Below are 21,741 nucleotides of genomic sequence, written 5' to 3' on the forward strand. Positions count from 1 at the left end.
TGCACAGCACCTGGAATGTTCTTTAAACGCCAAGACAAGCAAACACAGTCCATGTTGACTAACAGGTCACAAATGGAGTCTCCAAAGTGGCACAAGGGGTCTTCCAACAACTCTGAGTCAATCTTCTCGCCACTGAAGAGGATGTGCACTAACATATGCGCTTAGAAGTTCCCAAGGAAGTTCTTGCTCAGATTGCTTTGATTGTAGCTTGGGAATTCCTGTACACCTTCCTGCTGCTACCTCTTCTGCCCAAGGTTTTCAAATAGATCCTTAAAGACTGGGCTCAATCATCTTAGTGGCCCCGGACTGGGCAAAAGTGTGTGGTACTTAAAACTACTGGCCATGAGCAACAGTTGTCTGCTTCGGCTGCCCTTTAGGAGGAACTCCTGCTGCAGGAGCAGGTCCAGATCCTGCACCAAACCTTACTAACCTACACCCCCCCCTGTGTGCAGATAAAAGCGCCACATTTGATGGCTTCCAATCTTCTTCCCAAAGTAACTGATGTCATCTTGGCTGACGGACATCCTTCCACCAAAACTGTTAACGTGGGTTGCTGGGAAAATTTGTTTGTATGCGGTTACTCCTGCAGCATCCAGCCTTTACATGCACAGTTAGCTGACAGTTATTTTGTCTGTCTTTGGCCCAGCAAGGCCTTGCTGTTGCGACAGTTGAGGGTTACTTATCAGCCCCCCTAATTGTTTTTCTGCTTACCTGATCAGCCTTTATAGTTCAAATCACCAGTTTTGATGCCTTTCTTGAAAGGGTTGATTTATATGTTCCAGCCTACGCCTTTTGTGATACCTCACTGTGAACTTCTTACCTCTTGTGTACCCAGATTAAACCAGTTGACATCTGTTCTGTCTTCTAATGCTGAAGACACTTTTCCACAAAGGAGTCATGTCAGCTCATTGCGTGTGTGAGCTACAAGCAATGTCTAAGCAGCTGCCATATACCACCGTCTTCCTAGATAAGCTGGTACTTGGCATAATAGCATCATTCCTTCTAATGCTTATCACACCCTTCCACACAGGGCAGTCTGTCAGCTTGCCAGCTTTCTTTGCCCCAGCTCTCCCATCTAAAGACGAAGAAGGATTCCACTGCCTTGATCTCATGAGACCTGAGCTTCTACATTGATAGCTTCGAGAACATCAGGTGGATTGTCAGGTCTTAGTGGATTTTCTGGGGTGAAAGAAGGGTAAAGCTGTGCACAAGAGAACCATCTCCAGATGGGTTGTGTTAAATGCATTAAGATCTGTTATCGACTGGCCAAGAAACTGCTTCCAGAAGGTTTCTGTGCTCATTCCACCAGAGTAAATGCTGCTAGCGCTGTGCTGAGTCACAGTGCGCCAATCTTGCACATCTGCCAGTCAGCTAAGTGGGTGTGAGATCACAGAACAATATTGCCTAGATAGCCAGGTCTGGTGGGAGGGGTGTTCTGCCTGGTCTGTCCTGCACAATTTCCTGCCCTGAGCCATTCCACAAACTAGCACCTGGGGGAGGTAGTGCTTGGGTACAGTTGGAACCTCTTTTAGTGGGCCACGGGGTACGTAAGGGCTAGTGGCCCCAACTGTCAGGGTTAAGGCCTTTTATTCATGTTTTGGGTCCCGGCCTACTGCTGTTTCAGAGGAACTGTGCCAAGCACCGCTTCTGCACTTGACTCTCCATGGTAGACGTGAACGAGCAGTCGAATGCTCCCTCGGAGAAGGTGTGGCTACAGATTAGTGGATATGGCTCATAACTGAAACAGCAGCAATAAATCAATCTCCAGCCAAATACTTATTTTTATGATAGAATATATTATTTTTAACTCTACTCATATAAAGGAAAGTTATGGCATTCAGACAGCACATTTACCCCTTGAGGTCAGGCTCTAGTGTTTCATTGGCAAGTCCCTGTCCCACCCGTTTCTCGCAGTGTGATCAGGAGTTATTCCCTATTCATTAGTGGCTGTATTCAGGAAATGCTCACTAGTCGGCCTTTAACTCGAGTCAACTCTGACTTTTCGATTACAGTCAAAAGTGTCTTAGCGCTGCAACACTTGCAAGTCCCCTGGGGCCCGGTAGGCCCATCACAGGTCTTCTCTGTTCTAGCAGAGAAGAAGTGTGCATCATCTTGGGTGCCCTGTCCGTGGGCATCCACTCCAGTCCTACTCAGGTGAGCCACCTGCATGTAATTGTTGCAGCAGCACTCAGCAAATGCTGGCTCGCCTTTAAACCAACATAGTTGTGCTCTGTCACCAATAAGATGTTCACTCGCTGCTCCTGCATAGTGGTTGTCCACGATGCCCAAAGTGGGTGTGGGGCTGAAGGAGTGGTTAGGGTGGTGATTTTGATGTGCTGGGTCTTGATCCTGTTGAAGCCTATGGGTCACTACTGCCGTTCACAATTTGCGTTCTCCTGCCTGGTCTACACAACGACTCCCTGCAGACACTCCTGATGTACAGGGTTGCCGGTCCACGGCCACTCAAGGCTTCAGCCTCAACCGAAAGCCAGACCTTACCCCAGCGGCCTCTCCTGGCACACGGGGGTCTCGGTTTTGGTCTTGCACAGGCTTCAGTACTTCTCCCCAAGCCAGTCTTTTCCATGGCGGGCCCTCCTGGGACATAAGGTCATCCCAACAGTGCTGCACTGGCTTCCAACGGACTTTGTGTGACGTTGACCCTGCAACTAGGACATCCTCAATATCTTTGTGGACTGAGGAATCTCTGCAGGAAGACCACTGGCGACTGTGTTGCACCCACAGCATCCTTAGAGCATCTTCAGAATCCTTCATCCCTTGAATCGAGACCACTCCATAGGAATCTATTGCAATGTAGATAAGGGGCCTGGAACTGCTTCCTCTGTGAGGGTAACTGAGTTAGACGGTGGGGTGAGGGGAGAGGGGGGTGTAAACAACCCTGTGGACACTTAACTTAAGTTTCTAAGTGCTCAACTTGCCAAGGCTTGTTCACGGTTGAGTGAAATTGCTTTGAGTTATTATTGCTTGAAAAATCTACATCTCTGGAACCCTCCGGTAGGTTTTGTTTAAGTGTCTAAATTCTTATAAAAAATAGTCTATTTCTATAAATTGGTGTTGGATTTCTTGAGTGTTGTCCGTTTCCTCTTTAAATGTTTTGGTGCTGTTTAAATGCTTCACACTTGCTTCTCTGTAAGCCTTGCTGCTCAGTGCCATAGTTACCAAGGTTTGATCTGAGTGTTCTTCAAACAAAACTATGGGACCTAAATAAGTGCATTACATGAGGAGGTTGGGCAGCCACACTATATAATACACCTGATTTCTTCACACCGATGTTTCAGCTTGTATCCTGGATTTCAGTGAGACTGACTCTAATGCAGTTGGGCCCAATGGCCATGCATGAGGGCTCAGCAGTGGGACCTGAAGTTCCATTGGGCGCAGCATCAGAGGACTCTCTCCGAAATGGTCCACATCTTGGAGGGTATTGTAAAAGACCTGCTGTGGTGGCTAACAAACCGCAGTTGGGTCAGTGGCAGACCTCTCTCCCTTCCCCAACCAGAGCTGACTGTAGTGACAGATGCACTCCTGGACTGGGGCGGCCTTCTGGGAGAGGCAGGGTTATATGACTCAAGTCTATGGTGGAATCTGGGCTCTGCATCAATCTGCCGGAGCTTCAGGCGATCCGATTCGCATTGAGCGGTGGGGATGTTTCAAGCATGTGAATCTATGAAAGATGGCAATACTGGAGAATGAGAGTCAAACAGGAGAAGGCTGGTATAGGTGTTGCAACGAACTGGACCCTTTGTCAAGAGGCTTTGCGCTTCTTGACTTGGCTGAAACACAATGGTATATTCCTTGTGGTTCATCTGGCAGGCTGTCTGAACGCTACAGCAGACTAAATCCACAGTCGATGCCTAGCGGATCACAAATGGAGTCACATCCAAGAGTGGGGAGAGCCTTGTTTAGGTCTGTTCACCTCCATGGAGCACGTGCAGTGACGGCGGTTTTGCAAGCTGGAGTTTCCAAAGCTGCTCTCCCTTGGAGATGTTTTCTTTCTTGAGTGGTGCTCTGGCCTCCTATATGCCTTTCTGCCAATACCACTCCTGCCCAGAGGTCTCAAGAAGACCAGGAACAACCGGGCCCAAATCATTCTTTTCCCTCCGGATTGTGCATGAATAGTCTGGTATCCTGAGCTGTTAACCATGAGTACGGGTCCTCTGATCAGACTGCTTCTTCAAGAGGATCTTCTGTCACAGCAGCAGGGCAGGGTTCTGCAAATCGCATCTGAACACACTTTACGATCATACATGGGGATCAAGCAGCGACAGTTGCCCGCTTTTGACCTTCTGCCTGAAATCTGCAATGTTAGCTTGGCAGCTAGGGGTCCCTCCACCAAGAATGGTATATGCCTGCCCTTGGAGCAAGTTTGTGGCATGGTGTACAGGTAAACAAGTTGACCCTATATCTCCACCCCTTTCCCAAGTTCTTTGTTTATTTTTACCTTCACACAGTGGGGCTCTGCTTTGGGCACATTAAAAGGTTGCGTTTCTGCCATCTCTGCATTTCTGCAGTTGCCAGATCATCCATCCATTTTCAAATCCCCTTTCATATATTTGTATATGATGGGTCTCCAACATATGTTCCTACCAGCACCTTTCATTGTGCAACAGTGGGACCTCAGCCCTTTGAGCTCCTATATACAGCCTATATGTAGGCTTCTTACCAAAAAAACGGCCTTCCTAGTAGTGCTAACATCTCCCCAGAAGGTCAATGAGTTGCAAGCACTGTCGGAGAGAAACTGGTACTTCCGACTAGAGCACCCTTGCTACCGAAGTAACTCCATTTTAGAAGGCCAGTCCATCACTTTTCCTACCTTTTACACTCTGCCTCACCAATCTTAAAAAGAGGAGAGACTCATCGGGTAAACCCAAAAAGAACGTTGTTGTTCCTCCTTGACCGCACAGGAGTTCCGGGTAGATGAGCAGCTTTTCATTGAGTGTGTCGGATCAAAGAAAGAGCAGGCAGTGCAGAAACGGATCATCTTAGGATAGATAGTGCTCTGCATTAAGATCTGCTGTGCATTGACTAAAAAGCAACAGCCTGACTGTTTGCGAGCTCATTCTACCAGAGCCAAGTCTTAGATATCTTTTGGGCTACAACATGCACTTTCCTGCATACGTTAACGAAGCACTATTGTCTGGACTTTCAGGTGTGCTATGGCTGTCAATTTGCTCATTCGGTCCGACAGACCTTTAGTCTAATCCTGCAGGGAGGTATTGCTTTGGTATAAAGTCTAATGTAAAGAATCTGCGGCCAGAAGTGTATCAGGTGAACAAGTTACTTGTCTTTTGTAGCATGTCCTTCACTGCTTCCTATTACCAGATTCACTTTTGATTTAAAATCTTTGATCTTAAAAAATGGAATCTGAGGCATAAGGAAAACAGTTTTAGCTGTGAGGACTACATATATGTCAAAGATTCTCTTAATCTAATAGTTTACTACAGTTTATTAATCATTTCATTATTTTGTACTCTGTATAATTGCATAAATCTGGTTACCTGTGAGAGGAAACGATAAGGGTTGCCGACTGTGACAGGGCTACTTGGTCAGAGGAACAGTGTTATAATGCCATCCTTTGTTTTCAAAATGAATAAGCTAGATTGGATATTGTCAACAGTTATTTAAGTTACTGCTTTAATTTGTGATGCACAGTTTACTTATTCTGGATACATTCTTTCAGGCAACTGCTGAACAGATTCGCCTCGCTCAAATGATTTATGATAAAAATGATGCAGATTTTGAGGACAAAGTTAACCAGGTAAGTTGCATTAATTCAGTTTGTTGAAGATCTTTGCGAGGGTTAAAAGTGAAACAAAGTATTGAAGAGGAGTGCTCGATTATAGAGAAATTACATGTTCGATGGCATCTGTCGCTGTAGATACGCATGTTCTGCAATAGCTCGCCATCTGGTGTTGGGCCGGAGTGTTACAAGTTGTTTTTCTTCGAAGAAGTCTTTCGAGTCACGGGACCGAGTGACTCCTCCTTTTGTCTCCATTGCGCATGGGCGTCGACTCCATCTTCGATTGTTTTTTTTCCGCCATCGGGTTTGGACGTGTTCCTGTCGCTCCGAGTTTCGGAACGGAAAATTAGCTAATTTCGGAAGATTTTCGTCGGTATTGTTGCGTTCGGGATCGGCGTACTTAGATTCCACACCGCATCGAAGATCGAAGAGCTCCGGTGCCCTTCAGGGTAGTTTTTTCGATCCCCCGTCGGGGCCTGGTCGGCCCGACCGCGTGCTGAAGAACGCCGATGGAACGGACCCCGTTCCGTTTCTGCCCCAAATGCCACAATAAATACCCCTACACAGACCAACACTTGGTCTGCAACCTGTGCCTGTCACCTGAGCACAGCGAAGACACCTGCGAGGCCTGTCGTGCGTTCCGGTCCCGAAAAACACTCCGAGACCGTCGAGCCAGAAGACTTCAGATGGCGTCTGCACCGACAGCCCAACATTAGTTTGAGGAACAGGAAGAGGAAGGTACCTTCTCGATCCAAGACTCAGACTCCGAATGATTCGACGATACACAAACCGTGAGTAAGACGTCGAAAACCACACAGAGACACATTTACAAGGCCCAGGGGACGCCACTGCCATCCGGCCATGGCTCCACCCATAAATTCGGTGACCGACCGTCGGCACCGAAAAAGGCCCAAACAGTGCCGAGGTCGTCCGACTCCGGTCGAGACACCGGCACGCAGCCTTCTCGGGACCGAGAAAGTGCTGGAGACAAGTCTCGACACCGAGATGCCGGTGTCGACACGGCTCGACGCCGAGACAGCGGCACCGAAGCAAATCGACGCCGAGAGGTTTCGGCCCCGAAAAAGAAAAAAGTCACCTCGGAGCCGAAAAAACACGCAGACAGGGTTTCGATGCCGAAACAAACTGCAAGCGACCCAGCTTCAGGCTCTTATACAGAAGAGCACTCGCTAACCTCCCAAATGCAAAAGCATAGGTTTGAGGAAGAGCTACAAGAAACTGATGTGGACCATACGCAAAAGCGTATCTTCATACAGCAGGGGACAGGAAAGATAAGCACCCTTCCCCCTATTAGGAGAAAGAGAAGGTTGGAGTTCCAGACTGAACAGACACCACAACCAAAAGTGGTGAAAAGAGTTACCCCACCACCCTCTCCTCCGCCCGTGATTCACGTCTCACCAGCACAAACTCCATCACTCTCCCCAGCTCACACCACCTTGAGCCAGGGTGACCAAGATCAGGACGCATGGGACCTATACGACGCCCCAGTGTCAGATAATAGTCCGGAGGCATACCCTACGAAGCCATCTCCACCAGAAGACAGTACTGCATATTCTCAGGTGGTGGCTCGCGCAGCACAATTCCACAATGTAAGCCTCCACTCAGAACAAGTCGAGGATGACTTTCTATTTAACACCCTCTCCGCCACCCACAGCTCCTACCAAAGCCTGCCTATGCTCCCCGGTATGCTTCGGCACGCAAAAGACATCTTTAAGGAGCCGGTCAAAAGCAGGTCAATCACACCAAGGGTGGAAAAAAAGTATAAGGCGCCTCCTACAGACCCGGTTTTCATCACTACACAGCTGCCACCAGACTCTGTCGTTGTAGGAGCAGCTAGGAAAAGGGCCAACTCTCACACATCTGGAGATGCACCACCCCCAGATAAAGAAAGCCGCAAGTTCGATGCAGCTGGTAAGAGAGTCGCAGCACAAGCTGCAAACCAGTGGCGCATCGCGAACTCCCAGGCACTACTTGCGCGCTATGACAGAGCCCACTGGGACGAGATGCAACATCTCATTGAACATCTGCCCAAGGACTTACAAAATAGGGCAAAACAAGTGGTTGAGGAGGGACAGGCCATTTCCAACAACCAGATCCGCTCCTCCATGGACGCTGCAGATACAGCTGCACGGACGATTAATACATCTGTAACTATCAGAAGGCATGCATGGCTCCGAACGTCTGGATTTAAACCAGAGATTCAACAAGCAGTTCTCAATATGCCCTTTAATGAAAAAGAACTGTTCGGTCCAGAAGTGGACACAGCGATTGAGAAACTCAAAAAAGATACGGACACTGCCAAAGCCATGGGCGCACTCTACTCCCCGCAGAGCAGAGGGAATTACAGCACATTCCGTAAAACGCCCTTTCGAGGGGGGTTTCGGGGTCAGAGCACACAAGCCAGCACCTCACAAGCAACACCGTCCAGTTACCAGGGACAGTATAGAGGAGGTTTTCGGGGACAATATAGAGGAGGGCAATTCCCTAGAAATAGAGGAAGATTTCAAAGCCCAAAAACCCCTACTACTAAACAGTGACTCACATGTCACTCACCCCCTCCACACAACACCAGTGGGGGAAAGAATAGGTCATTATTACAAAGCATGGGAGAAAATCACTACAGACACTTGGGTTCTAGCAATTATCCAGCATGGTTATTGCATAGAATTTCTACAATTCCCTCCAAACATACCACCAAAAGCACAAAATTTAACAACACACCATTCCAATCTCCTGGAGATAGAAGTGCAGGCACTATTGCAAAAGAATGCAATCGAATTAGTGCCAAACACACAAACACAGGAGTTTACTCACTGTACTTTCTGATACCAAAGAAGGACAAAATCACTGAGACCAATCCTAGACCTCAGAGTAGTGAACACTTTCATCAAATCAGACCACTTCCACATGGTCACACTACAAGAAGTATTGCCATTGCTAAAACTACACGACTACATGGCAACTTTAGACCTCAAGGATGCTTATTTCCATATACCAATACACCCATCGCACAGGAAATACCTAAGGTTTGTATTCAAAGGAATACATTACCAATTCAAGGTACTGCCTTTCGGATTAACAACCGCACCAAGAGTCTTTACCAAATGTCTAGCGGTAGTCGCTGCACACATAAGAAGGCAGCAAATACATGTGTTCCCATATTTGGACGACTGGCTAATCAAGGCCCATTCGTTCATACAGTGCTCAAATCACACAAATCAGATCATACAAACCCTCTTCAAACTCGGGTTCACCGTCAACTTTACAAAATCCAACATTCTGCCGCGCAAGGTACAACAATACCTAGGAGCCATAATAGACACATCAAAGGGAGTAGCCACTCCAAGTCCACAAAGAATTCTAAATTTCAACACCATCATACAACGCATGTATCCAACACAAAATATACAGGCAAAGATGGTATTACAACTCCTAGGCATGATGTCTTCATGCATAGCCATTGTCCCAAACGCAAGACTGCACATGAGGCCTGTAAGGAAATGCCTCCTTGGCATGGTTGCCCCCTGACTTTTTGCCTTTGCTGATGCTATGTTTACAATTGAAAGTGTGCTGAGGCCTGCTAACCAGGCCCCAGCACCAGTGTTCTTTCCCTAACCTGTACTTTTGTATCCACAATTGGCAGACCCTGGCATCCAGATAAGTCCCTTGTAACTGGTACTTCTAGTACCAAGGGCCCTGATGCCAAGGAAGGTCTCTAAGGGCTGCAGCATGTCTTATGCCACCCTGGAGACCTCTCACTCAGCACAGACACACTGCTTGCCAGCTTGTGTGTGCTAGTGAGGACAAAACGAGTAAGTCGACATGGCACTCCCCTCAGGGTGCCATGCCAGCCTCTCACTGCCTATGCAGTATAGGTAAGACACCCCTCTAGCAGGCCTTACAGCCCTAAGGCAGGGTGCACTATACCATAGGTGAGGGTACCAGTGCATGAGCATGATACCCCTACAGTGTCTAAACAAAACCTTAGACATTGTAAGTGCAGGGTAGCCATAAGAGTATATGGTCTGGGAGTCTGTCAAACACGAACTCCACAGCACCATAATGGCTACACTGAAAACTGGGAAGTTTGGTATCAAACTTCTCAGCACAATAAATGCACACTGATGCCAGTGTACATTTTATTGTAAAATACACCCCAGAGGGCACCTTAGAGGTGCCCCCTGAAACTTAACCGACTGTCTGTGTAGGCTGACTAGTTCCAGCAGCCTGCCACACCAGAGACATGTTGCTGGCCCCATGGGGAGAGTGCCTTTGTCACTCTGAGGCCAGTAACAAAGCCTGCACTGGGTGGAGATGCTAACACCTCCCCCAGGCAGGAACTGTGACACCTGGCGGTGAGCCTCAAAGGCTCCCCCCTTTGTCACAGCCCAGCAGGGCACTCCAGCTTAGTGGAGTTGCCCGCCCCCTCCGGCCACGGCCCCCACTTTTGGCGGCAAGGCTGGAGGGAACAAAGAAAGCAACAAGGAGGAGTCACTGGCCAGTCAGGACAGCCCCTAAGGTGTCCTGAGCTGAAGTGACTCTAACTTTTAGAAATCCTCCATCTTGCAGATGGAGGATTCCCCCAATAGGGTTAGGATTGTGACCCCCTCCCCTTGGGAGGAGGCACAAAGAGGGTGTACCCACTCTCAGGGCTAGTAGCCATTGGCTACTAACCCCCCAGACCTAAACACGCCCTTAGATTTAGTATTTAAGGGCTACCTGAACCCTAGAAAATTAGATTCCTGCAACTACAAGAAGGACTGCCTAGCTGAAAAACCCCTGCAGAGGAAGACCAGAAGACGACAACTGCCTTGGCTCCAGAAACTCACCGGCCTGTCTCCTGCCTTCCAAAGATCCTGCTCCAGCGACGCCTTCCAAAGGGACCAGCGACCTCGACATCCTCTGAGGACTGCCCCTGCTTCGAAAAGACAAGAAACTCCCGAGGACAGCGGACCTGCTCCAAGAAAAGCTGCAACTTTGTTTCCAGCAGCTTTAAAGAACCCTGCAAGCTCCCCGCAAGAAGCGTGAGACTTGCAACACTGCACCCGGCGACCCCGACTCGGCTGGTGGAGACCCAACACCTCAGGAGGGACCCCAGGACTACTCTGATACTGTGAGTACCAAAACCTGTCCCCCCTGAGCCCCCACAGCGCCGCCTGCAGAGGGAATCCCGAGGCTTCCCCTGACCGCAACTCTTTGAATCCTAAGTCCCGACACCTGGGAGAGACCCTGCACCCGCAGCCCCCAGGACCTGAAGGACCGGACTTTCACTGGAGGAGTGACCCCCAGGAGTCCCTCTCCCTTGACCAAGTGGAGGTTTCCCCGAGGAACCCCCCCCTTGCCTGCCTGCAGCGCTGAAGAGATCCCTAGATCTCCCATTGACTTCCATTACAAACCCGACGCTTGTTTCTACACTGCACCCGGCCGCCCCCGCGCTGCTGAGGGTGAAATTTCTGTGTGGACTTGTGTCCCCCCCGGTGCCCTACAAAACCCCCCTGGTCTGCCCTCCGAAGACGCGGGTACTTACCTGCAAGCAGACCGGAACCGGGGCACCCCCTTCTCTCCATTCTAGCCTATGTGTTTTGGGCACCACTTTGAACTCTGCACCTGACCGGCCCTGAGCTGCTGGTGTGGTGACTTTGGGGTTGCTCTGAACCCCCAACGGTGGGCTACCTTGGACCAAGAACTAAGCCCTGTAAGTGTCTTACTTACCTGGTTAACCTAACAAATACTTACCTCCCCTAGGAACTGTGAAAATTGCACTAAGTGTCCACTTTTAAAACAGCTATTTGTGAATAACTTGAAAAGTATACATGCAATTTTGATGATTTGAAGTTCCTAAAGTACTTACCTGCAATACCTTTCGAATGAGATATTACATGTAGAATTTGAACCTGTGGTTCTTAAAATAAACTAAGAAAAGATATTTTTCTATATAAAAACCTATTGGCTGGATTTGTCTCTGAGTGTGTGTACCTCATTTATTGTCTATGTGTATGTACAACAAATGCTTAACACTACTCCTTGGATAAGCCTACTGCTCGACCACACTACCACAAAATAGAGCATTAGTATTATCTATTTTTACCACTATTTTACCTCTAAGGGGAACCCTTGGACTCTGTGCATGCTATTCCTTACTTTGAAATAGCACATACAGAGCCAACTTCCTACATTGGTGGATCAGCGGTGGGGTACAAGACTTTGCATTTGCTGGACTACTCAGCCAATACCTGATCACACGACAAATTCCAAAATTGTCATTAGAAATTGATTTTTGCAATTTGAAAAGTTTTCTAAATTCTTAAAAGACCTGCTAGGGCCTTGTGTTAGATCCTGTTTAGCATTTCTTTTAGAGTTTAAAAGTTTGTAAAAGTTTGAATTAGATTCTAGAACCAGTTGTAGATTCTTAAAAAGTATTCCAACTTTTAGAAGCAAAATGTCTAGCACAGATGTGACTGTGGTGGAACTCGACACCACACCTTACCTCCATCTTAAGATGAGGGAGCTAAGGTCACTCTGTAAAATAAAGAAAATAACAATGGGCCCCAAACCTACCAAAATACAGCTCCAGGAGCTTTTGGCAGAGTTTGAAAAGGCCAACCCCTCTGAGGGTGGCAACTCAGAGGAAGAGGATAGTGACTTGGAGGAAAATTCCCCCCTACCAATCCTATCTAGGGAGAACAGGGTCCCTCAAACCCTGACTCCAAAAATAATAGTCAGAGATGCTGGTTCCCTCACAGGAGAGACCAACACCTCTGAAATCACTGAGGATAGCCCCAGTGAAGAGGACATCCAGTTAGCCAGGATGGCCAAAAGATTGGCTTTGGAAAGACAGATCCTAGCCATAGAGAGGGAAAGACAAGAGATGGGCCTAGGTCCCATCAATGGTGGCAGCAACATAAATAGGGTCAGAGATTCTCCTGACATGTTGAAAATCCCCAAAGGGATTGTAACTAAATATGAAGATGGTGATGACATCACCAAATGGTTCACAGCTTTTGAGAGGGCTTGTGTAACCAGAAAAGTGAACAGATCTCACTGGGGTGCTCTCCTTTGGGAAATGTTCACAGGAAAGTGTAGGGATAGACTCCTCACACTCTCTGGACAAGATGCAGAATCTTATGACCTCATGAAGGGTACCCTGATTGAGGGCTTTGGATTCTCCACTGAGGAGTATAGGATTAGATTCAGGGGGGCTCAGAAATCCTCGAGCCAGACCTGGGTTGACTTTGTAGACTACTCAGTGAAAACACTAGATGGTTGGATTCAAGGCAGTGGTGTAAATAATTATGATGGGCTGTACAATTTATTTGTGAAAGAACACCTGCTAAGTAATTGTTTCAATGATAAACTGCATCAGCATCTGGTAGACCTAGGACCAATTTCTCCCCAAGAATTGGGAAAGAAGGCGGACCATTGGGTCAAGACAAGGGTGTCCAAGACTTCAACAGGGGGTGACCAAAAGAAAGGGGTCACAAAGAATCCCCAGGGGAAGGGTGATGAGACAACCAAAACTAAAAATAGTAAAGAGTCTTCTACAGGCCCCCAAAAACCTGCGCAGGAGGGTGGGCCCAGAGCCTCTTCACAAAACAATGGGTACAAGGGTAAAAACTTTGATCCCAAAAAGGCCTGGTGTCATAGCTGTAAACAGCATGGACACCAAACTGGAGACAAGGCCTGTCCCAAGAAAGGTTCCACTCCAAACTCCCATCCAGGTAACACTGGTATGGCTAGTCTCCAAGTGGGATCAACAGTGTGCCCAGAGCAAATCAGGGTCCACACTGAAGCTACTCTAGTTTCTGAGGGTGGGGTGGATTTAGCCACACTAGCTGTCTGGCCGCCTAACATGCAAAAATACAGACAGCAACTCTTAATTAATGGGACTAGAATAGAGGGCCTGAGGGATACAGGTGCCAGTGTCACCATGGTGACAGAGAAACTGGTTTCCCCTGGCCAATACCTGACTGGAAAAACTTACACAGTCACCAACGCTGACAATCAGAGAAAAGTACATCCCATGGCAATGGTTACTTTAGAATGGGGAGGGGTCAATGGCCTGAAACAGGTGGTGGTCTCCTCAAATATCCCAGTGGACTGTCTGCTTGGAAATGACCTGGAGTCCTCAGCATGGGCTGAGGTAGAACTAAAAACCCATGCAGCAATGCTGGGTATCCCTGAACTGGTGTGTGTGAAAACAAGAGCACAATGCAAGGCACAGGGTGAACAAGTAGAGCTGGAGTCTGGAAGAATGGCCCAGCCTACCAAGAGGAAAGGAAAGTCAGTTGGGAAACCAACTGCAACACAGCAAAAGAAAGGGAACCTCTCTTCTCAGGAAGAAGTTCTGCCCTCTGAGGGAACTGAGCCTTTGGAGCTTGAACCTTACCAGGTTGAGCTCTTAGGCCCAGGGGGACCCTCAAGGGAGGAGCTGTGTAAGGGACAAGAAACCTGTCCCTCTCTTGAAGGCCTTAGGCAGCAAGCTGCTGAAGAGTCCAAAGGCAAGAAAATTGGAACGCATAGGGTCTATTGGGAAGATGGACTCCTGTACACTGAGGCCAGAGACCCCAAACCTGGTGCCACTAGGAGAGTGGTAGTGCCTCAGCTGTTCAGAGAGTTCATCCTAACATTGGCCCATGACATTCCACTTGCTGGACATTTGGGACAAACCAAGACGTGGGAGAGGTTAGTCAACCACTTCTACTGGCCCAATATGTCCAACATGGTTAAGGAGTTTTGCCTCTCCTGCCCCACCTGTCAAGCCAGTGGTAAGACAGGTGGGCATCCAAAGGCCCCCCTCATTCCACTTCCAGTGGTGGGGGTTCCCTTTGAAAGAGTGGGTGTGGACATAGTTGGTCCACTAGAACCTCCCACAGCCTCAGGAAATATGTATATCCTGGTAGTAGTGGATCATGCTACCAGGTATCCTGAAGCTATTCCCCTTAGGTCGACTACTGCCCCTGCAGTAGCCAAGGCCCTCATTGGTATCTTTACCAGAGTGGGTTTCCCTAAGGAGGTGGTGTCTGACAGAGGTACCAACTTCATGTCAGCATACCTAAAGCACATGTGGAATGAGTGTGGAGTGACTTATAAATTCACTACACCATACCATCCACAAACTAATGGCTTGGTTGAGAGATTCAACAAGACATTAAAAGGCATGATCATGGGGCTCCCAGAAAAGCTCAAAAGGAGATGGGATGTCCTCTTGCCATGTCTGCTTTTCGCTTACAGAGAGGTGCCACAGAAGGGAGTAGGATTCTCACCCTTTGAACTTCTGTTTGGTCATCCTGTAAGGGGACCACTTGCTCTTGTTAAAGAAGGCTGGGAGAGACCTCTCCATGAGCCAAAACAAGACATAGTGGACTATGTACTTGGCCTTCGCTCTAGAATGGCAGAGTACATGGAAAAGTCAACCAAAAACCTTGAGGCCAGCCAACAGCTCCAGAAGTTTTGGTATGACCAAAAGGCTGCACTGGTTGAGTTCCAACCAGGGCAGAAAGTCTGGGTTCTGGAGCCTGTGGCTCCCAGGGCACTCCAGGACAAATGGAGTGGCCCTTACCCAGTGCTAGAGAGGAAGAGTCAGGTCACCTACCTGGTGGACCTGGGCACAAGCAGGAGCCCCAAGAGGGTGATCCATGTGAACCGCCTTAAGCTCTTCCATGACAGGGCTGATGTGAATCTGTTAATGGTAACAGATGAGGATCAGGAGGCAGAGAGTGAACCTCTCCCTGATCTTCTGTCATCAGACCCGAAAGATGGCACAGTAGATGGAGTGATCTACTCAGACACCCTCTCTGGCCAACAGCAAGCTGATTGTAGGAGAGTCCTACAACAGTTTCCTGAACTCTTCTCCTTAACCCCTGGTCAGACACACCTGTGTACCCATGATGTGGACACAGGAGACAGCATGCCTGTCAAAAATAAAATCTTTAGACAATCTGACCATGTTAAGGAAAGCATCAAGGTGGAAGTCCACAAGATGCTGGAATTGGGAGTAATTGAGCGCTCTGACAGCCCCTGGGCTAGCCCAGTGGTCTTAGTCCCCAAACCTCACACCAAAGATGGAAAGAAAGAGATGAGGTTTTGTGTGGACTACAGAGGGCTCAATTCTGTCACCAAGACAGATGCCCATCCAATTCCAAGAGCTGATGAGCTCATTGATAAACTAGGTGCTGCCAAATTTCTAAGTACCTTTGACTTGACAGCAGGGTACTGGCAAATAAAAATGGCACCTGGAGCAAAAGAAAAGACAGCATTCTCCACACCTGATGGGCATTATCAGTTTACTGTTATGCCCTTTGGTTTAAAGAATGCCCCTGCCACCTTCCAAAGGTTGGTGAATCAAGTCCTTGCTGGCTTGGAGTCCTTTAGCACAGCTTATCTTGATGATATTGCTGTCTTTAGCTCCACCTGGCAGGATCACCTGGTCCACCTGAGGAAGGTTTTGAAGGCTCTGCAATCTGCAGGCCTCTCTATCAAGGCATCCAAATGCCAGATAGGGCAGGGAACTGTGGTTTACTTGGGACACCTTGTAGGTGGAGGCCAAGTTCAGCCACTCCAACCCAAGATCCAGACTATTCTGGACTGGGTAGCTCCAAAAACCCAGACTCAAGTCAGGGCATTCCTTGGCTTGACTGGGTACTACAGGAGGTTTGTGAAGGGATATGGATCCATTGTGACAGCCCTCACTGAACTCACCTCCAAGAAAATGCCCAAGAAAGTAAACTGGACTGTGGAATGCCAACAGGCCTTTGACACCCTGAAACAGGCAATGTGCTCAGCACCAGTTCTCAAAGCTCCAGATTATTCTAAGCAGTTCATTGTGCAGACTGATGCCTCTGAACATGGGATAGGGGCAGTTTTGTCCCAAACAAATGATGATGGCCTTGACCAGCCTGTTGCTTTCATTAGCAGGAGGTTACTCCCCAGGGAGCAGCGTTGGAGTGCCATTGAGAGGGAGGCCTTTGCTGTGGTTTGGTCCCTGAAGAAGCTGAGACCATACCTCTTTGGGACTCACTTCCTAGTTCAAACTGACCACAGACCTCTCAAATGGCTGATGCAAATGAAAGGTGAAAATCCTAAACTGTTGAGGTGGTCCATCTCCCTACAGGGAATGGACTTTATAGTGGAACACAGACCTGGGACTGCCCATGCCAATGCAGATGGCCTTTCCAGGTTCTTCCACTTAGAAAATGAAGACTCTCTTGGGAAAGGTTAGTCTCATCCTCTTTCGTTTGGGTGGGGGTTGTGTAAGGAAATGCCTCCTTGGCATGGTTGCCCCCTGACTTTTTGCCTTTGCTGATGCTATGTTTACAATTGAAAGTGTGCTGAGGCCTGCTAACCAGGCCCCAGCACCAGTGTTCTTTCCCTAACCTGTACTTTTGTATCCACAATTGGCAGACCCTGGCATCCAGATAAGTCCCTTGTAACTGGTACTTCTAGTACCAAGGGCCCTGATGCCAAGGAAGGTCTCTAAGGGCTGCAGCATGTCTTATGCCACCCTGGAGACCTCTCACTCAGCACAGACACACTGCTTGCCAGCTTGTGTGTGCTAGTGAGGACAAAACGAGTAAGTCGACATGGCACTCCCCTCAGGGTGCCATGCCAGCCTCTCACTGCCTATGCAGTATAGGTAAGACACCCCTCTAGCAGGCCTTACAGCCCTAAGGCAGGGTGCACTATACCATAGGTGAGGGTACCAGTGCATGAGCATGATACCCCTACAGTGTCTAAACAAAACCTTAGACATTGTAAGTGCAGGGTAGCCATAAGAGTATATGGTCTGGGAGTCTGTCAAACACGAACTCCACAGCACCATAATGGCTACACTGAAAACTGGGAAGTTTGGTATCAAACTTCTCAGCACAATAAATGCACACTGATGCCAGTGTACATTTTATTGTAAAATACACCCCAGAGGGCACCTTAGAGGTGCCCCCTGAAACTTAACCGACTGTCTGTGTAGGCTGACTAGTTCCAGCAGCCTGCCACACCAGAGACATGTTGCTGGCCCCATGGGGAGAGTGCCTTTGTCACTCTGAGGCCAGTAACAAAGCCTGCACTGGGTGGAGATGCTAACACCTCCCCCAGGCAGGAACTGTGACACCTGGCGGTGAGCCTCAAAGGCTCCCCCCTTTGTCACAGCCCAGCAGGGCACTCCAGCTTAGTGGAGTTGCCCGCCCCCTCCGGCCACGGCCCCCACTTTTGGCGGCAAGGCTGGAGGGAACAAAGAAAGCAACAAGGAGGAGTCACTGGCCAGTCAGGACAGCCCCTAAGGTGTCCTGAGCTGAAGTGACTCTAACTTTTAGAAATCCTCCATCTTGCAGATGGAGGATTCCCCCAATAGGGTTAGGATTGTGACCACCTCCCCTTGGGAGGAGGCACAAAGAGGGTGTACCCACTCTCAGGGCTAGTAGCCATTGGCTACTAACCCCCCAGACCTAAACACGCCCTTAGATTTAGTATTTAAGGGCTACCCTGAACCCTAGAAAATTAGATTCCTGCAACTACAAGAAGGACTGCCTAGCTGAAAAACCCCTGCAGAGGAAGACCAGAAGACGACAACTGCCTTGGCTCCAGAAACTCACCGGCCTGTCTCCTGCCTTCCAAAGATCCTGCTCCAGCGACGCCTTATAAAGGGACCAGCGACCTCGACATCCTCTGAGGACTGCCCCTGCTTCGAAAAGACAAGAAACTCCCGAGGACAGCGGACCTGCTCCAAGAAAAGCTGCAACTTTGTTTCCAGCAGCTTTAAAGAACCCTGCAAGCTCCCCGCAAGAAGCGTGAGACTTGCAACACTGCACCCGGCGACCCCGACTCGGCTGGTGGAGACCCAACACCTCAGGAGGGACCCCAGGACTACTCTGATACTGTGAGTACCAAAACCTGTCCCCCCTGAGCCCCCACAGCGCCGCCTGCAGAGGGAATCCCGAGGCTTCCCCTGACCGCGACTCTTTGAATCCTAAGTCCCGACACCTGGGAGAGACCCTGCACCCGCAGCCCCCAGGACCTGAAGGACCGGACTTTCACTGGAGGAGTGACCCCCAGGAGTCCCTCTCCCTTGACCAAGTGGAGGTTTCCCCGAGGAACCCCCCCCTTGCCTGCCTGCAGCGCTGAAGAGATCCCTAGATCTCCCATTGACTTCCATTACAAACCCGACGCTTGTTTCTACACTGCACCCGGCCGCCCCCGCGCTGCTGAGGGTGAAATTTCTGTGTGGACTTGTGTCCCCCCCGGTGCCCTACAAAACCCCCCTGGTCTGCCCTCCGAAGACGCGGGTACTTACCTGCAAGCAGACCGGAACCGGGGCACCCCCTTCTCTCCATTCTAGCCTATGTGTTTTGGGCACCACTTTGAACTCTGCACCTGACCGGCCCTGAGCTGCTGGTGTGGTGACTTTGGGGTTGCTCTGAACCCCCAACGGTGGGCTACCTTGGACCAAGAACTAAGCCCTGTAAGTGTCTTACTTACCTGGTTAACCTAACAAATACTTACCTCCCCTAGGAACTGTGAAAATTGCACTGTGTCCACTTTTAAAACAGCTATTTGTGAATAACTTGAAAAGTATACATGCAATTTTGATGATTTGAAGTTCCTAAAGTACTTACCTGCAATACCTTTCGAATGAGATATTACATGTAGAATTTGAACCTGTGGTTCTTAAAATAAACTAAGAAAAGATATTTTTCTATATAAAAACCTATTGGCTGGATTTGTCTCTGAGTGTGTGTACCTCATTTATTGTCTATGTGTATGTACAACAAATGCTTAACACTACTCCTTGGATAAGCCTTCTGCTCGACCACACTACCACAAAATAGAGCATTAGTATTATCTATTTTTACCACTATTTTACCTCTAAGGGGAACCCTTGGACTCTGTGCATGCTATTCCTTACTTTGAAATAGCACATACAGAGCCAACTTCCTACAAGGCCCTTACAACAATGCCTAGCATCACAGTGGTCTCAAGCACAGGGTCACCTTCTAGATCTGGTGTTAATAGACCGCCAAACTTACCTCTCGCTTCTGTGGTGGAACAACATAAATTTAAACAAGGGGCGGCCTTTCCAAGACCCAGTGCCACAATACGTAATAACAACAGATGCTTCCATGACAGGGTGGGGAGCACACCTCGATCAACACAGCATACAAGGACAATGGAACGTACATCAAACAAAACTGCATATCAATCACCTAGAACTTCTAGCAGTTTTTCAAGCACTAAAAGCTTTCCAACCAATAATAGTTCACAAATACATTCTCGTCAAAACAGACAACATGACAACAATGTATTATCTAAACAAGCAGGGGGGGACGCACTCCACGCAGTTAAGCCTGCTAGCACAAAAAATTTGGCATTGGGCAATTCACAACCAAATTCGCCTAATAGCACAGTTTATACCAGGGATCCAAAATCAACTCGCAGACAATCTCTCTCGAGATCATCAACAGGTCCACGAATGGGAAATTCACCCCCAAATTCTGAACACTTATTTCAAACTCTGGGGAACACCTCAGATAGACTTGTTTGCGACAAGGGAGAACGCAAAATGCCAAAACTTCGCATCCAGATACCCACACAAACAATCCCAAGGCAATGCCCTATGGATGAACTGGTCAGGGATATTTGCTTACGCTTTTCCTCCTCTCCCTCTCCTTCCTTACCTGGTAAACAAACTCAGTCAAAGCAAACTCAAACTCATATTGATAGCACCAACTTGGGCAAGGCAACCCTGGTACACAACGCTGCTAGACCTATCAGTGGTACCCTGCATCAAATTGCCCAACAGGCCAGATCTGTTGACACAGCACAACCAAAAGATCAGACACCCAGATCCAGCATCGCTGAATCTAGCAATCTGGCTCCTGAAATCCTAGAATTCGGGCACTTACAACTTACCCAAGAATGTATGGAAGTCATAAAACAAGCCAGAAGGCCATCCACCAGGCACTGTTATGCAAGTAAATGGAAGAGGTTTGTTTGCTACTGCCATATTAATCAAATACAACCATTACACACAACTCCAGAACATGTAGTGGGTTACTTGCTTCACTTACAAAAATCGAACCTAGCTTTCTCTTCCATTAAAATACACCTTGCAGCAATATCTGCATATCTGCAGACTACCTATTCAACTTCCCTATATAAGATACCAGTCATTAAAGCATTCATGGAGGGCCTTAGGAGAATTATACCACCAAGAACACTACCTGTTCCTTCATGGAACCTAAATGTTGTCCTAACTAGACTTATGGGTCCACCATTTGAACCCATGCACTCCTGCGACATACAGTTCCTAACCTGGAAGGTGGCATTTCTCATCGCCATTACTTCCCTAAGAAGAGTAAGCGAGATTCAGGCGTTTACAATACAGGAACCTTTTATACAACTACACAAAAATAAAGTCGTCCTAAGGACCAATCCTAAATTTTTGCCAAAGGTTATTTCACCGTTCCATCTAAATCAAACAGTGGAACTTCCAGTGTTCTTTCCACAGCCAGATACCGTAGCTGAAAGGGCACTACATACATTAGATGTCAAAAGAGCATTGATGTATTACATTGACAGAACAAAAAACATCAGAAAGACTAAACAACTCTTTATTGCATTTCAAAAACCTCATGCAGGAAACCCGATTTCAAAACAAGGTATAGCCAGATGGATAGTTAAATGCATCCAAATCTGCTACCTTAAAGCTAAACGACAGCTGCCCATTACACCAAGGGCACACTCAACCAGAAAGAAAGGTGCTACCATGGCCTTTCTAGGAAACATCCCAATGCAAGAAATATGTAAGGCAGCCACATGGTCTACGCCTCACACATTCACCAAGCACTACTGTGTAGACGTGTTATCCGCACAACAAGCCACAGTAGGTCAAGCTGTATTAAGAACATTATTTCAGACTACTTCCACTCCTACAGGCTGATCCACCGCTTTTGGGGAAATAACTGCTTACTAGTCTA

The 21,741-nt window shown here is 48.2% G+C and overlaps 1 protein-coding gene across 6 annotated transcripts in view; it reads left to right on the plus strand.

Annotated features, from left to right (window-relative positions):
* UBAP2 (ubiquitin associated protein 2) overlaps nt 1-21,741 on the plus strand; it is a 1,102,091-nt gene that overhangs the window by 106,794 nt on the left and 973,556 nt on the right. For all 6 annotated transcript variants that reach the window (XM_069217098.1, XM_069217184.1, XM_069216796.1 and 3 more), the window contains exon 3: nt 5,696-5,773. In XM_069217098.1, the coding sequence (XP_069073199.1) occupies nt 5,696-5,773 (78 nt within the window). The remainder of the gene's footprint in view (nt 1-5,695; nt 5,774-21,741) is intronic.

Source organism: Pleurodeles waltl, chromosome 1_1 (assembly GCF_031143425.1).
Source record: "Pleurodeles waltl isolate 20211129_DDA chromosome 1_1, aPleWal1.hap1.20221129, whole genome shotgun sequence".
In the NCBI taxonomy this organism is placed as follows: domain Eukaryota; kingdom Metazoa; phylum Chordata; class Amphibia; order Caudata; family Salamandridae; genus Pleurodeles; species Pleurodeles waltl.